The 17,012-nt window shown below is 33.2% G+C and overlaps 2 protein-coding genes across 2 annotated transcripts; both read right to left on the bottom strand.

Annotated features, from left to right (window-relative positions):
• Positions 1-2,284: 2,284 nt before the first annotated feature.
• On the bottom strand, positions 2,285-4,798 carry LOC113769559 (NAC domain-containing protein 55-like). The gene is made up of 3 exons (XM_027314041.1): positions 4,399-4,798; positions 2,996-3,276; positions 2,285-2,905 (listed from the first exon to the last, which is right to left on the bottom strand). Exons 1-3 carry the CDS (start codon positions 4,796-4,798, stop codon positions 2,285-2,287), a joined length of 1,302 nt encoding a protein of 433 aa, XP_027169842.1.
• A 3,897-nt stretch (positions 4,799-8,695) lies between these two features.
• Positions 8,696-9,124, bottom strand: LOC113769551. The gene has a single exon (XM_027314028.1). It carries the CDS (start codon positions 9,122-9,124, stop codon positions 8,696-8,698), a length of 429 nt encoding a protein of 142 aa, XP_027169829.1.
• Between the last annotated feature and the right edge of the window lie 7,888 nt (positions 9,125-17,012).

Here is a 17,012-nt window from a genome sequence, read left to right as displayed (position 1 = left end):
CCGAAAGCTAAGATACCAAGATATATTTCTTAAGAAGACATAAACAACCAAATCAGTCGTATTCCCAATCAAATTAACCAATTACCAAAGCTGAATTTCAGTTTCGGACAGAAACAGGACAGCAGGGGTATTTCAGTCTTTTCATGGGCTACATTGCTCCGATTGAGCTGAAATTTTGTAGGTAACTACAAAATACCATCCTATACAACTTTCATGTTTTAACCCAAGGCTAATTCGGCCTCTAACTAGGAGAAACAGTACCAGACAGAATGGGGTTAAATGAAACCCTAACTTCCGAAATTTCCTTTCAATGCGGAAATTTTCCGCAAATAGCCACAACTTACACCCTCTAGCTTCATTTTAGATCATTTCCAACCATCATCCAAGGCCACACCATAAAAATCATATGAAAACTGAAAAATCATGATTAAATAGAAAAATGCACCAAATTTCACCAAAAGTCATGAAACAACACCTTAATCCATCACTTCATCTCACATAAGTCAATAATCAAACATTATTGAGAAGAAAGAAAGGTCCCTTAGTTACTCACCTTCACAACCCAAGAAAAGGAGCAACTTAGCACCTTAATCCTCCAAACCACTTCACTAATCACCTCACAACCACTCACTTAAGGGTTTTAATGGAGCAAATACAAGATCAAACGGTTGGAATTGAAGATTGAACAAGATTGGAGCTATAAATTTGGAGAGGATTTCCTTTCTTTTTCCTTGGAGGAGTTCGGCCACAAGAAGCTTGGAAATGAAGAGATTTTTGGTCAATTTTTTATTTATTTGGTAAAATGGTAAAAGAGTGAATAGTGGTCAAAAAGTAAGATTTAATCTCCAAGTGACACTTGTCACTTTCAATTAATATATGGTTATCCTTTTGTCCCTCTCACACCAATTCATCTAGTAACCTCTAGTTATCTCTTAACACCTGCTAAATTAATCCCGGTATACGAAACTTAACCTAACTGGCCGAATTTTACCGAACTTTCCGCACTAGCGGATCCCACGCCTACTATACACTTCTAAAATCTCATGAACTAACTTATACTAGAAAAATGATTTTGAAACCATATTTACTCATAAAAATTATCTAGAAAGTTTTTCTAACAAAGAAAATATAGAAAAGGCGTGCAATTAAATAAAATAAAGGCTTGAAATTAAGAAAATTTTCGGGTCCTCACAAATTAATAGTAATGGTATAATTTAAGGAGGTAAAGTAATAATAACCCTTATTAAAATGCATTGCAATTATTCTGTGGAGGGTAGTTTAGGTACTACAAAAAATAAGACACAATTCTGCTTACATTGCTTACACTGCTTGTAAAGCACAAGCAAGGAGTCATGTGTTCTGCCCTCCCTGGGTTAGCTCTTCTGGTAGCAAGCGCCTCTTCAGACCACGCTTATCAGGTTTCGAGTCTTGCCTGGGGCTACCGCGTCCGAGGGGGTAGGGCCTCCCCTCTCGGGCCGCAGGGGGATTAGTCGGGCCGAAGACCCAAATACCCCCTGTGTCTGAAAAAAAAAAAAAAAAAAAAGGACTCGTTTGTTCTAAGAGCAAATTTTTTTTAGTAAAGATAATAGTATTTGTATTAAATAAAATATATATACAAAGTAAAGTTTGAAGTGTACTGCAATGATAGTCAAAGAGTTTTATATTTAGATGTTTTATCTTAATAACCATCATTATTTATCATAATTTAAATTTAATGTTACACTTTCGTAAATATTATCACAATTTAAATATAATGAGTGTGATTAATAGTCGAAGGTAGTTTGGGTATAATGAAAACTAAGACAACTTTTTGCTTACCCTCCTAAGTACCAAAACTCATGATATTTTTATATACAGTATAGATATATGTACACATTAGCTTAAGGAACACTACTAGAAAATTAGTCCTAAATCTGTCAAAGTTTCAAAAATCTATATAGCTAAGCTAATATAAAAACTATAAAGCATAAATCTTCCACACTGTGTGCCAATAAACGATCAAACCAACCACTTAGCCGTCAGCGAAGAACTTCAACATCAACATGAGTCAAACTTATTTTAAGACTGGAGAATTTCAATCAGCATCTTTTGGGCATTGGTGGACATTCAAAATTAGCTTAAGGAATACTACGGGAAAATTTGTCCTAAATCTGTCAAAGTTTCAAAATCTCTATGTAGCTAAGCTAATATAAAAACTATAGAGCATAAATCTTCCACATTGTTTGCCAATGAAGAACTTCAATATCAACCTGGACAAACTTGTTTTGCGACTTGAGAATTTCAATCAGCTTCTTCTGGGCATTGGTGGACTATCAAAAGGATTATTTGAGTTTTCAAAGCAACTGTTTGATGGTCGATTGTTCATAAGATTGTCCAAATCTGGGAAATCTATAGTGGTTCCAAAATCAATCTCTGGCGACAAATTGAAGGTCTCATAATCCTTCGTAATGTTCCACATAGCCTTTCTTGGTTTAACGTCCGGAGCTTCTCTCAAATATTTCGGCGTCAAAACATTCTCCATTGGATACACAAAACCTTTGTAATTTACTGGTTTTGCTCCACAATTAAATGGTATCTGGAAATTATTGTTGAAGCACTTAACGGAGTCTGCAAGTAAAGAAGTTCCCATCACATTGGACATTTCATGGAGTCCGATGTGGTATTCAGATTGAACAAGTCCGGACGAAGCTTCGAATGCTTTCAACTCCCTGTCAAGTCCACCTAGATCATTCCTATTACCCATGTCCATATCTAGAGGATACGCATTGTTTTGATCAAGTCTTTCATTCCCTTGGGGAGTTGGATAGTCGTTTTGATCAAGATCTTCAGAATCTTCATTGCGCGGTCGGCTTTTGAAGGATTTATCAGTTTTCTTGTATATCCTGCATAGAACAAAATCATCCAACTACAAAGACAGAAACAACAGCATATATTTTAGTAAAAGAAGAAAAAGTTCGTGAAGTAGAATTTTATTAGTTCTAAGAAAAAGTTATACCCTCATGTCCATTGTATTTGATCTCTTTCTTGGAGGTTCCTTCACTCTATATTCGTGCATTATCCAGTTGGTTTTTACCCCTTTCGGGGGTTTTCCTTCATAAAAAACCAATGCCTTCCTGAATCCCACCAGGGAACCGTCGTGGTTGACAGGTTTGTCTGCTCCAGTAGCCTTCCAATATCCAGTTCCAGTAGCTCGATTTGGTCGTTCCCCATTTCGATATTTTCGGTTTCTTGGGGTGAAAAAGTACCACTCCTTTTCACCTATTGGTGGATATCTCTCTGAAGAGATTACAGTAAATACCAAGACATAAAATTTAAGTCTATTGAATGCATGATAAGTTTAACAAGTTTATAAGGTAATTATATGTAAACCAAGAACATAAAGCAATGGCAAACAATGCCATCAGTCACGAGTTAAGCATGCAAAGATTGGCACAACTTGTGTCTAAGAATTGGTAGATTTGGATAGGGAGATTTGAAAACTTATTGTTATTTATTCATTCAGATAGATAGTGTAACAGCACAGATAGTGTAACAGGTGTCCCAAGAATAGGTAGATTCAAACTTGGATTGTAATTTATTTTGAAAATATTCATTCAAATAGATAGTATAACAGAGGATAAAGATGATTTTTTGACGCAAAAATGGTTTTCATAGGGCATGGAGTGGTCAAATTTCATGTTGCGGAGTAATTAAGTAATTAACAGAAAATGTAACACAAAAGAAAGTTACATTACTTTTTTTTCATTGCAGAAAATGCTTTTCAGAACAATCATTTTAAGTTCGGTTTATCGTACAAAATTTTATTATTATGTCAATTGACATATTTTTAATAAATCCAACCGTCTAACAATGTATACACAACAAGACCACAAGTTAAACAAAAAACTGCATTTACGAATTGACACATTTTCAGTAAATCCAGCATCTATCAATGTATACACGACAAGACCACATGATAAACAAAAACAACAGAACCAAAAGCAGAACACAAAACCAAAAGAGAAGCAGAGGAAACAGTAAAGTCACCAAATACGAAAATCAATATCATCATATAAAACGAATTAAAATAAATAACACATGAAACTGAATAACAAAACCAGAACTTGAAACCGTAATAGTCTCTTATGTTATGTATAATTTCTGCTCCTCTATATACAAAGTAAACGTTCAATTAATGCCATATTACTTACAAAAAAAAAAAGAACTAAAAAGCCATATTGGTTAGGCAGTTAATAATCCAGAATTTCAACAACAGGATTACAACAGAACCATGCAATCATAAAGGCTGAAAGCTAACAAAGAACTTTGAATAAAGCTGCTTAAAAGATATCGTCCCATGCAAAATAATAAATAAAAGAAAAATAAAAAACCAAGACCTGTAAACCTAAACGAACTAACCTGAAATCTTATCTGGACTGTGCTGATAGAGATTGACATGTCTAATCTGGTTACGAGGCAATTCGTCCTTAGCAATCTTTTTCCTCAGGTAAAAAACAATGAGTTCACCGTCCTTGGGACAAAATCTATACCCCGGCGGAAACGACTCGAAAAAGGCATGATCAATAAACTCCTCTTCTTCATCAAAAAATTCATTCACACCATCATTATTAGAAGAAGCATTGCTGCTTGATCCAGCCAAGAGTAATGGTTCTTCTTGTTGTAGTTCAGTGCTTGATGTAGGCAAGAGTAATGGTTTTTCTTGTTGTAGTTCATTAAAAGGAGGAGGAAGACTTTGAATAGTATTTGGAGATGTACCAAAAACCTCACGTATCGGCTGATTCTGCTGGTCCATCTCCATGGTGTTGAAACAAACTCCTCTTGGTAGAAGACAATTTTGACTTGGAAGGGTTTTGATAAGAATTTTACTTGGAAACAAAATAGGTTTCTTTTGATGAAAGACGGGATATTAATAGAGAGAAAGACCAGGAAAATGGGATGTATGCAGAATTGCAAATATCAAACCTGAAGTCTATCTACTACTGGTTCATAGAGTTAACAACCAAATCTAGGTATTTTAGATTACGTCTATCAGAAATATATGCTGTTATTTTTAAGCCTATCGGGATATGCTGTTATTTCTAAACCTATCGGGATTTGAAACCTAATATTTCGTTTTGTACTCATTAAACAGGATATTTGTATTTTATAGCATTTGTCGTTCTTATATATTGACAAATAATATCACATATTGTTTCTATAATTTATATCTACTATATTCCATTAAAATAAAATATTGATTTTGGTTGGTGGTCAAAACCTACATATGTATTTCAAATAAGTGGGATCAAATATTCTTTGTTGAACTTTGTCCATTGTGCTTAGCTAACCTCTTGAACAGTAGAAAATTAAAAAAAAATTTCTTCTAGTCTAGTCATCCACGCTCTTGATCAGCTGAAAATTTAAAAAAAAAAATTTCTTCTCATGTCTAGTCATCCACGCTATACTTGGAATCTACGTGAAATCATATGTGCTAACTGAGAATAATTGTAATTCATTGTGCAATTATTTGTTCTTTTTCATAAAAATACAGTGATATTCGGTGATTGCAATATTTCCTATGGTAGAATCACTCTTTTCCAACCTTGTTACACCATAACATAATATTAATAAGATAACATTAATCATAGTATTAATCAATTATAGTAATAATTTTGCAACATTGAAAATGACAATATAAAAAGTAATACACACCTAACAACCAAATTAAAATAGTTTAGAAAATATGAAACAATATGAGACAATGATTCAACTTCCTTTGGGCAGCGATGGACTTTCCATGGGATGGTATGTGCGAGTATTGTCCAATCTGAATAAATTGAAAGCCAAATTTTTGTTAGACATGACAAAAATAAGGGAATTTTGGATATGAAATGCCGAATTCAGATTGACCAAACCATGCCAATGCTCTATACATATAAGTACGAATTTATAAAAAAAATAATTATTCTCCCAGGAGAGTTTCCCTTAAACTTTACAGTCTAGTCCCTCGTATACCATACCATGCCAATGCTCTAGGGGTGGCAAACGGGTCGGGTTCGGGTTGGCGGGTCGGGTTGAGGCTTAAGTATAACAAAGAACCTGCTGACCCGAACCCGACCCGCCAACCCAAAACGGGTCAGGGTACCTGACACGAACCCGAAAATTTCGGGTTGGCGGGTTGGCGGGTCGACCCGAAATGACCCGAAACTTAATTTTAATTTATTAATTTATCACTGTAATTTCTAATAAAATCAATTTTTTCACAAAATTAATTACATCATCAAGTAATAAAAATTTAAATAAATAATTTCAAACAAAATCTAAAATAAATTAAACACCATAAAAGTGTTTTATCCCAAACCAAATATAATTTAAATTAAAACAACATAAAAGTAAAAAATAACATCATATATTATTTGCCCAAATATAATAATTTTAACTTCACACAAGTTAAATAAATTCATTTAGGATTAAGTAATTAATGCCTTTGGAAAAAAAGAATGATTTAGTTTAGTTAGATAAAATAATTTTTATGTTTATTAAATTAGTTTTAATTCGTAAACGGGTCACATCGGGTCATATCAGGTCACCACAGGTTGACCCGAAATTGACCTGTTTTCTTTTCGGGTTCATCGGGTTCGACCCGATTCTGACCCGAACTCCCAAAACCTCAACCCAAACCCATTAATTTCGTGTTAGGTTCGTGTCGTGTTTTCGGGTCGTGTCAGGAATTGCCACCCCTACAATGCTCTATATGAATGGTACTCTATGCCACTACTAGCCATGTGAGAGCTCTTGCAAAATATCAATTATCAAATCAAACTAATAGCGTCGACTAGAAAGAAGGGTCAACAGTGTCCATGTGTTTTAAGATGAAGATGTACGGAAAACAAGAAAATCATATGCAGGTTTCTGAATCATAATCTAGCCTTCTCAATTTCATGTCTAACCCAAGCTTCTCAATTTCATGTCTAACCCAAAGTTCCAAATATCAGATAATCCAAACATAGAAACAAAATACTAAATAGCTTCAATTTGTTAAATCCAAACTATTTTGTTGGGGGTAGTTAAGTTTTTCCCAATCCGTTTGGTCGAATTGGTTGGTTTCTTGCAGGCATTTTCCATGGATTAAAATATATTGAGAAAAGTAGGGGAACAAATTTGTCCGTCACCATTAGCATGTGACAGCAAAAAAGGAAAAAATAAGTGGTGATGATCTTAGATAATAATGTCTGAAATTTCTGGGTTTAAATTCTAAATAAGAACAATGAAACGATGAAACAAAGATGAGTCATTCAACATCTAGTAAAAAATAAAAAAAAAAAGTGGTATCAAGGTAAAGCATATTTAAAAGATACTAACCAAAAACTCGAAGAACCAAACCTGAAATTTGATCGGGACTGTGCTGGTAGAACTTAAAGTGTCTTTTTGGGTTAGGAGGCAATGATTCCTAGGATATGTTCTCTGGAGTAGTTAGTGTTTAATAGGTTAAGAATTACTCGAAAAATAAAAGTAATTTCAGATATTAATCTTACAAACTAATGTTCATCTAGTACAAAACCACCAAGCTTTGTAGATGTCTATGAAATCCGTCTTATTGTGAATATTTATCGATTTTACGCATGGACTACCTCTTGAAGGCTCCTAGATAATTCAAATAATAAAAAGATAAACAACATGTGAAGGTTCCTAGATTGTTGTGAAATATTTAGTCATCAAATTATGTAAAAGTTTCGATTAAGTTCACTAACCTAGTTAACAAATTAATTTGGTCCGATGATTTGATCAGAAAATTCATATTTCTATTTTAGTAACAAATCATTTATTCTGGTTCGCAGATATATTAGCAACTAGTTCTACCCATGCATTTTAAACGTTATCACTTTTTATTGGACAGAAAATAAAATTATTACAAGTCACAAATTTTAAATAATGGAAATAATGATGTATTTTACTCTGAGCAACACATCTCACTTTTTTCCTTTTCACAAAATATCTCACATGTAAAAGATAATTAACTGTGAACCTTTTTTTTTTTTTTTGCTAATTTCGTTTAGAAATAGAGTTTTAAATCAGTAAGACTATAATATGGGGTTTTGCATTTATACTCTACAAGTCTGTGTTTGGATGGGTAGATTTGGATGTATTTGATTTCAAATTCACAATCCAATTCCACTCCACTGTTTAGATAATATTTTGATGGGTTAATTCCATTTTGTCCCCTCAATCTATGCACGAAATCTCACTTCAGTTCCTGAACTTCAAAATGGGACACTTAAGTTTCTAAACTACAAATTATGTTCCAATTAAGTAAAACCGGTGACAGAATAAAAACACTTAACGGCGTATTAGGAATGTGGAGAACATGCTCCTATAGCATGATTGTGTAAGTGTTACAAACCAAAAAAAAAGGACATAAAAGTGATTTCATCTTTTGTACTTGATTTTCACACGAAAACTACAAACTACAAAGCAGACTTAAATTTATTACGACCGAAGTATTCATTTGACTGTAACAATTACTACAGCTTACAAGAGATAAAATTGATTTGATTGGCAAACAAAAATTTCTACTAATGGGTGGAGTGTGTGGAGGGTTTGCGAGCAGGTGGTTTTCTTAAAGGGATGGAATTTATTGATTGATCATTGATAGGCATAGGCACAGCAGAAGTATGCGATGCGATGAGATGAGATGAATTTGGTAGTCTGTCAGCATTCAGTTACCGTCGGAAGAGTGGGAATTTTGTGGGGGTGCGACTGCGACAACGACGCCAGGATTCACCAATTGGTGGCCCTGAGCCATCACCAAAGACTTGTAGATCTCGACGATCATCTTCTCGTCGTACTCTTTGAGCGGGCGCAACCCAAACCCGCTGATGCCCTCCCCAGGATATCCGGCCACCCTGCTGTTGACGAACCGGCTGCTGGCCAGCTTGGTCATCAAATTAATGTAGGCATCCCGACGTCCCAGGATAAATTTCTTGGGCGAGAATCTTAATCTTAGTTTCAGCTTCAGCCTGGGAGTCAACCTTATCCTCCAGAACAGCCTCCTCCGGCTTGACCCGTTTTCCGTCGCCAACTCCACCACCCTTCTCTTCCTCCGTCGACTACCGTTCCCATCTAGTTTCTCGTATCCTCTCCTCATCCAGTAACCCTTTACGCCCTTGTAAGCAGTGGTTGTTACCCCAGTCTGCTTTGTAGTTTGTAGCCATCTCCCTTCTACCACTTGGGTTGTGTCAAACTTCGGCAGTAGTTCGGATCCGACGAAGAAGCTACTGCTATTGGTGATAATGCTACTTAGGGAAGAAAAAACTGGAGAGTGAATGACAACTATAAGGGGAAGGGAAAAGAGGTTGTCTACTGCATCAATTGGTTGGATTCTTTTCAGTGAACTCCATCCTTTTTTTCTTGATATTGGTCGGAAAAGTTGAGAAAAGGGCATGATGGAAGAAGAAAAAAAGGAAAAAAAAGGGAATGATGAAGAAGGAAAAGACAAAAAAAAAAAAAAAAAAAGTTGAAATTTCTTTTATGTCCTTTTTTTGGTTTATAACACTTACAAAAGATGAAATCACTTTTATGTCCCTTTTTTTTCCGGTTTGTAACAGTTATACAATCATGCTATAGGAGCGTGTTCTCCACATTCCTAATACGCCGTTAAGTTTTTTGATTCTGTCACCAATTTTACTTAACTAGAACATAAATTGTAGTTTATAAACTTAAATGTCCCATTTTGAAGTTCAATGACTGAAGTGGAATTTCGTGCATAGTTTGAGGGGACAAAATGGAATTAACCCTATTTTGATGGAAGGAATTTCAGATTCAAAGTAATTAGGAAGGGATTTCATCCACGTGAAACTTGACACTTCAATTCTCTCCTCCATCTAGTCATTTGAATTTCATAGGACGAAGATCGCAGATCTCTTGTTGGAGTATTTTAAAAAAGATGTCACATGTTTTTTTTTTTAATTCAAATATTATAAGTTACAAATTCTTTCATGAATTTTCAACTACAATTCAACCATTCAAGGTGTAACTTGCCCTTAGAATGTGATTTATATCAATAATTGTGTAACCTATATTCTGGTTGGTTTTGTGGACTAATTTAGCGGTTTTCACCATTAGATAATGAATTTAGACCTTTTCAAATTGTAGATGAAAATTGAGGTATTTTACTCCTATTTTCTCAAACTATGAAAGAGGTTTCTTCAACCAAGTCTTTCATACTTTGACTATCTCTAGTCACTGCACGAAATATCTACACAATATATAATGCCTGTACGTTAATTACCCAATTACATTTTGTCAATACAACTACAAATAACCACTCTAAATATTGCAACTATCAAATTGCTATAATCAAATAAACCAAAGCTTTTCATGAAAATTTTATATAAGTGTTTTGTGAGTAAAAAACAAAATTTATTAAAAATTGATTCATTTTAATTATTCTCTAATTGCATACACATTGGGTGTGCCCTTAACACTAGTTAAAATAATGCTAGTTGCCGTTAATTGTCTAACTTACCCACATTTAGTGACAATTGGTCGTTTAGCGTCTTTTCTAATTTCATTAAAATAATGATTATAAATTCTGTTTAAATTTTTTAAACTAAAATAGCAAGTTTGTGCATTAAAGTAGTAACTTTAATCATTCATCAAATTTATCATTTCATTTGTAAAACTTACCATTTTTAACAAAAACCTATCGTCATTGTAGACACCAATTTTTTTTTAATTTCAACACAATTATTTTATTTTTATTCTTCACTTACAAAAAAGCCTAAGTAGTTATTTTCATTTTTATTTTTGTAGTTTTGTGCAAAAAGGTGCAAAGGGGAAAAGAAAAATGGGATTTTAAAATTGGAAAAAATAGTAGAGGTTTTCTTTGTTTCTAACCCAACAAAAATTCCAACCAAAATACCCAATCTTAAATCTACCCAAAACCCTACCAAAAATCCCCCTAAAATCCAGATAAAACCCAAACAAAAGCCCATGCAAAAGAAGCAAAAGCTTGGAAGTAAGCCTGAAGGAAAAGAGGCCCATCGGCCCATTAAAAAAAAAGGCCCTTCACGCTCTCCTCTCGTTGCAGACGAAGGGACCAGTACAACAGACAAAATCGTGAGGAATTTTTCTTCTTGGCTAGATTTTTTATTCTTTCTTTCTACCCAAGGCTAGCATAGTACAAGGCATAGTTATTAAACTCGGCCCGGAGAGGAGACCGGCGAAGGGGGTGGGTCAACGGGTCACTGGTTCAACCAGTGGGTCACTACATATATTTAAATATTATGTCTTATAATTTTTGATATAGGAGATATGATATAAATTGTAATAAACAATGTCATAACAAATGTTCATTTAATTTAATTTGCTATAGAATATTTAATTCATATAAGAATCAGCGAAACATAAATTTAATTAATAATCCATTAAATTTCAAGTGTAAAATTTTATATGTTTAGTGTAATTATCTAGGTTACTTACGAATTTTAAGTGCAAAAAATTATTAAAAACAATAATTGTCTTTAAAATAAATTATGTAATATGTTATTTTTGAAATCTATTTTATAATTTATAGAATTTAGGGGTCATAAGTTTTTATTAAAAGATTCCAAATAAATTTGTTTTGGAGAATTTAAAAAAATAAAGATAAAATTGACAAAACGTTCATATAATGTAAGAATGGTAATTAACTAACATGTGGCAAAGTGGTCTGGTGGTTAGTATGTCATAAACCTATACAAAGGTCATGGGTTCGAATTCAATTAAAGGTTTGGAAAGATTTTTTTCTCAAAACCGGTTTGTCCACAAAATTGGCCAGGTTCCGGTTTAATCTGATTGAACTGTCAGTCCGTTGAAAAGTCAACGGTTCACTTGCAGAAACGATCTAATTAGCAAACTAGTTCGGTTCAATGGTCGATTCATTGGGTTGACCGGTCGAATCGTCGGACCGGACCGAGTTTAATAACTATGGTACACTGATAGCTCACCAACCCCAAAAATCTCACCTCTCGACTCTTCTCCTCTGTTTTGAAACTCGGACCGGACCGGCCGGTCGAACCGGGAACCGGCCAAGTGTCCGGTCCGAGTCATGGTAAAAAACCGGAAATTTAAAGTCCGGTCAAAAACCGAATTTGACCGGGAAAAAACCGGTTTTTCCGGTTCAATGGGCATTTTTTTAAAAAAAACTCAATCTTTTCAATATTATGTTTTGGCCCCCTAAATTGTTAAAACTTATTAATATACCTCAAATATTTCATACTTTATAAATATTGTCCTAAAATTTGATGTTATTTTTCAATTAAATTTATAATTTTAATTCTAAACTTGTTAATATTTATTAAATAACATAAATTGCTACTTGATTGTTCTAATTTCTTTGTATTTTTTTGTTAAATATATTTGAATCATCAAATATATATGAATATACCTTTAATAATATTAACATATTATTAAATATTTTATATATAATATTTTAATTTTTAAATAATTTTTATTTATGACGTCATCTGATTCGACCCCTATCGATCACCGGTCGAACCCATTAACCCCTGACCCCTGACTTCGGCCGAGTCGATACCCGGTCCGGTTCTGAAAACATAGCTCTTCTCCCGTCTCAATTTCCTTCCACCACAACCACAAAACAACTCCTAAAAAAGCAACTCTCCTCTCTTGGCTCTCGCTCTCTCCCTCCCTTTCTCAATTTTCTTCCACCATCACACACTCACATAAAAACACCCTCTCGGTCCTTTTCTTTTTTAAGACAGGCAAACACCCACATCACTCCATTCTCTTTTTCTCCCTAGGCTTACACACGAAACACACAAAAAGAAAAAAAAAAGAAAAAGGAAGGTAGAAATCAGGGGAGAGGGAAGAAACAAGACAAGTGTCTTAGAAGAGAAAAGAAAAAAAAATCAAAGAAGAAGCCGGCTCATCATTATCAACATCAAAGCTTCATCGGGAAAGAGTACTATGAGCTTCCTTTATCTTTCTACTCCTAGTTTCTGCTTCTGTAACGTTTAGTTCTTCTGTTTTTCTTTTCCTTCATTTTATTTGTTTTCTTATTTCTGTTATCTTTGGTTCTTATTTCTTTTCATTCGTTTTTCTTATTTTGTTTCCTTCGTTTTTCTTACTTCATTTTTATTTTCTTGTTGCTCAAATGGTTGTTGTTGGGTTGCAGAATTTTTGGGATAGGTCATGAACAAAATAAGGAAAAGAATAATGGGGCTTTGGTATGCATGTTGCATGTTTGATAAAATGCCTAAATGAAAAAAGTCGAATTAAAGTGCTAAATTTTGTATATATATTTTCGTTAAAATAGATGGTTATAATTAGTTCATGGTCTGGAAACAATTTTTTTTCAATTTTTGATTTTTTTTGAGCCTTGAAGGCAACGAAATTTTTTTATTTAGGGTTGTTTTGCTTTAATTTATAATATTGTTGTTGTTTTTTTTTATTGATTTAATGTCATAGTTGTATTGTAGAAATCACAAGAAGTGTTTTGGTATAAATTTTATGATTTTTGGTAGAGATTTGAGTGATTTAAAAAAATAAAACCTGGTTGTAAATTGCTCTTTTGAGCACTTTTTGTTCGTTTTTTTGTAAAAAATTAAGGTCGAAAATCGATTCTATGCGAAAAATTGAGTAGGGAGATGTGTTTTGGTGAATTTTTGCGACTGAAAGTGACCGATAGCTGGCAATGGTCTGGTGGCGGCGCTGTACTAGTGAAAAGCTTTAGCCTGCTAGAGAGAAAGAAGAAGAAGAGGGAAGAAGAAGGGAAAAAAAAAAAGAAAGAAAGAAAAGAAAGAAAAAGGAGGGCAAAAATAGAAAAAAAAAAAGTTGGGTTTGTTTCATTATCTTTGGTTGGGCTTGTGTCTTGTTTTTATCGGGATTTTGCCTGGGTTTGGAATAATGGATTTGTTAGTTGGTTACTCGGGCTTTTAGTTGGGCTAAAAAAGATGATCTTCAATTTTCTCTTGGGCCGAAATTGTAGGGTCCAAATATCAAATGACCCATTTTTGTTTCTTTATATTTTGCGCAAAATAGAAACTAAATTTTGCAATTCAGTCCCTAATCTTTTGAGTAATTTTATTGTGGCCTAAAATTTTGAAATTTCTTTCATTTAGGCCCTTAATTTAATTGCATTTTGGCCTCTTAAACTTTATTTTATTCAATTTTGATCCCTAATCTTTTAAGAATTATAATTTGACCCCTAAACCTTTCTAATTTTTGCAATTTAGTCCCTATTAGTTATTTGATTTTTCAATTACAATTGTTTCTCTTCTTTAATTGTTAATTGTGCTTCATTTAAATGCATTTAATTTGTAAATTTTGGTTGTTTTATGTTTATTTACATTTTTCACAATAATAAGGGGAGTTAAGTGTATGTTTACATTCTCTTTTAAAATTGTCAATTAAATTGGTGCAATGACCCATTTGTTGATTTTGAAAAAGTAGGCAACTTTCCCTTCCCCTCATTTAGCCGCTATTTCAAAAGGGAGGTATACCTATTACCCTTTAAATTCTTTTATGTGCTCCTATGTGCTCTTATGTATTTATATTTTTCTGCATTTTTTCTTTCATTTATTTATTTTAACCTTTTATTTATTTTATACATGTTTAATTTAAGTCTTGTGATTATTTGGAGAGTGTTTGAATGCCAAATTGTAATAGATAGGTAATATCCTCTTGTGTAAGAAATGTAATTAGATAGCCAATGTAATTGATAGGTTTTATTTTTTGTAAGAAATGTAATTAGTTAGATAAATGTAATTGATAGGTGAGATAGAATTATTCTCTTATGTTTCCCTTTTTAGATTATAGTTAGGACTTCCAATGTAATAGTTAGGTTTTATTGCTTGCGTGTTTGTGTGTTTATGTGCTTACATGTTTACTTGCTTTTTCTAAAATTTTGCATCTAAATATTATGCTTATTTGCTATGTGATCTATGTATTCTATGTGTTAATTTTATTTTCTTTAATTATGCTATATATTTTTTATTTATTTTTGATGAGTGTATGACATTATCACACTAGTCTAACACTAGTTGTGGCTTTTCTCTCCGATTTCTCATTAGTCCAATGCTAGTGAGGACTTGTAGAAATGAGTTAGTCCAATACTTGACCCTTTAGACCATCGACGTACTAGATTTATGTTTTAGTGTGACATTTATTGCATCTCATGCATTTTTTCTATTTTTAGATTATTTGCATTTGCATGATATGTCCTCTTATTCCCTTATCCATATGTATGCAAATCATATCATTTAGACTCGTATTTTATTTAGATAGTTAAAAAAAATAGGCTAGTCCATTTACTTGTTTAGGTTAGAAAAGTTACATTTCGAATATGAAAAATGGCGAGTATGACTTTTTAACCTTAGCATACTTTTCTCCCCTCTATAAGAAGCAAAATTATGTCACAAATTTTAGTTTTTCGTACCTGTTATGTTGCATTCTCCTCTTTTAGGTCTTGTATATTTACCTATATATCATAATTTTCTTGTTTTGAGTCTCATCTTTTGCATATTCATGACCTCTTCAAGTGATTATTCTTGGGTTTCACAATTAATGTAATTTGCACCAATTAAATTTTGAAGAGACATTTTGCTCCTCTCGATACCTCTCTAGGTCTAAATTTGCATCAATATAGAAGGATTCAAATGTGATAAATTTTAGAGGTTAAATTAAGAAAATGCTTTGACTAAATCTTGCAACTAACCTTAGTTAGGTTGAAAAGGTGTCTTAGATTTGAATCGATCAAATTTTTGCCTTCTCTTCTTCAACTATGACTCCTGAACTCTTTTCTTTCGTTTTCAAAGATTTGGAGTTGTCTAAAAGAGTTTTATTTGTTTTCATTTAAAATATATTTTGGATTACTTGGTATACCTAGCGACTTTTTTTTTTTCTAAAAAAACCCTTTTTTAGACTAATATTTTGGGCTCAAATCGTTGCATTCTCTAAGTCCCATTTTAGGATTTTTTTCTTTATTTTCTAAAATCAAAAATTCATTTTTTAAACGTCTTTCTCTTTTATTTTAAAAAATGGAGCATGACAGCTTGGTAACTCCACTGGGGACCACTAGTGTGTCCAAGCACTTGGTTTAGTCGATCTTTTTTCTTTTCTAACGTTTTTATAGATCACATTGGGATGTTTTAAGTTGCATTTTTTTAGGATTTTTTGCATTTTACACTCGTATTCATTCCTCGTTCTTTGTGTATGTGATGAATGATTTGTTTGTTTTCATTTATTTGCTTATATTTATTTACATGTATCGTGCTTTGCATTTTGGGGTGGGAGGTGATATTATCCTAGAGCCTTTCATGAGTGTTTAATGATGTTAATCCTTCCTTTCAAATGAGTACTTCAAATGTATATACGTTATTTTTTTATAAGCCCTTCATTTTTTCTTTTAGTGGTTGTCATACCACTCCTTCCTATTAGGATTAGGATCAATCCACTTGGACATGTGGCCATAGCACGATGTGTACGTAACAATGTCTAAGGGATCACTCGAGCCACCGACTTGGAGTCTTGGAATTGACGATCATTTGCCTTTTGGTCTGAAGGTTTGAGAACTTGAAACCTTATTGAGTTTAAATGTATTAGTGATCCCAACCACATGTATCTATAGTAGAAATCGCTTAGGATAGAATTTACCTTATGTGATGACCCGGTCTTCTCCTAGGGTGTACCCTAAAAGTTAGCGGATTGCCTGTCTGACTCTCGCTAAGGCTCACTCACTTACATTAACTTCAGAGATAAACATTACCATTGAACAATTGAACATTCACTCTTAAGTACAACTCTAATCAACTCGAAACATAAATTTGTCCAATAAAAGAGACAAAATACATGTTCTAAACATCCATTCTTAATACCACACCAAACTTATGATAAAAGGTTCAACCATTTCAAGGTACAAAGGAAACCATAACTACCATATATACACACAGTGATGGATCTTCCCAAAATAACTTTCTAATTCAATTCAATCACTCTTCAATCTCCAACTCCTATAGGGAAAACAAAGCTAA

The sequence above is a fragment of the Coffea eugenioides genome, chromosome 1 (genome assembly GCF_003713205.1).
Source record: "Coffea eugenioides isolate CCC68of chromosome 1, Ceug_1.0, whole genome shotgun sequence".
Classification (NCBI taxonomy): Eukaryota; Viridiplantae; Streptophyta; class Magnoliopsida; order Gentianales; family Rubiaceae; genus Coffea; species Coffea eugenioides.
Note: the sequence above shows the minus strand (reverse complement) of the source record. Positions and strands in the feature narration are given on the sequence as shown.

What these genes read in the sequence shown, in the direction of transcription:
- LOC113769559 (XM_027314041.1), bottom strand. Translation starts at nt 4,798, where the DNA reads ATGGAGATGGACCAGCAGAATCAGCCGATACGTGAGGTTTTTGGTACA. An exon ending in CAGTCCAGATAAGATTTCAG is followed by an intron (nt 3,277 to 4,398) that starts GTTAGTTCGTTT and finishes TAATCTCTTCAG; the next exon opens with AGAGATATCCACCAATAGGT. An exon ending in CAAATACAATGGACATGAGG is followed by an intron (nt 2,906 to 2,995) that starts GTATAACTTTTT and finishes CTGTCTTTGTAG; the next exon opens with TTGGATGATTTTGTTCTATG.
- LOC113769551 (XM_027314028.1), bottom strand. Translation starts at nt 9,124, where the DNA reads ATGAGGAGAGGATACGAGAAACTAGATGGGAACGGTAGTCGACGGAGG.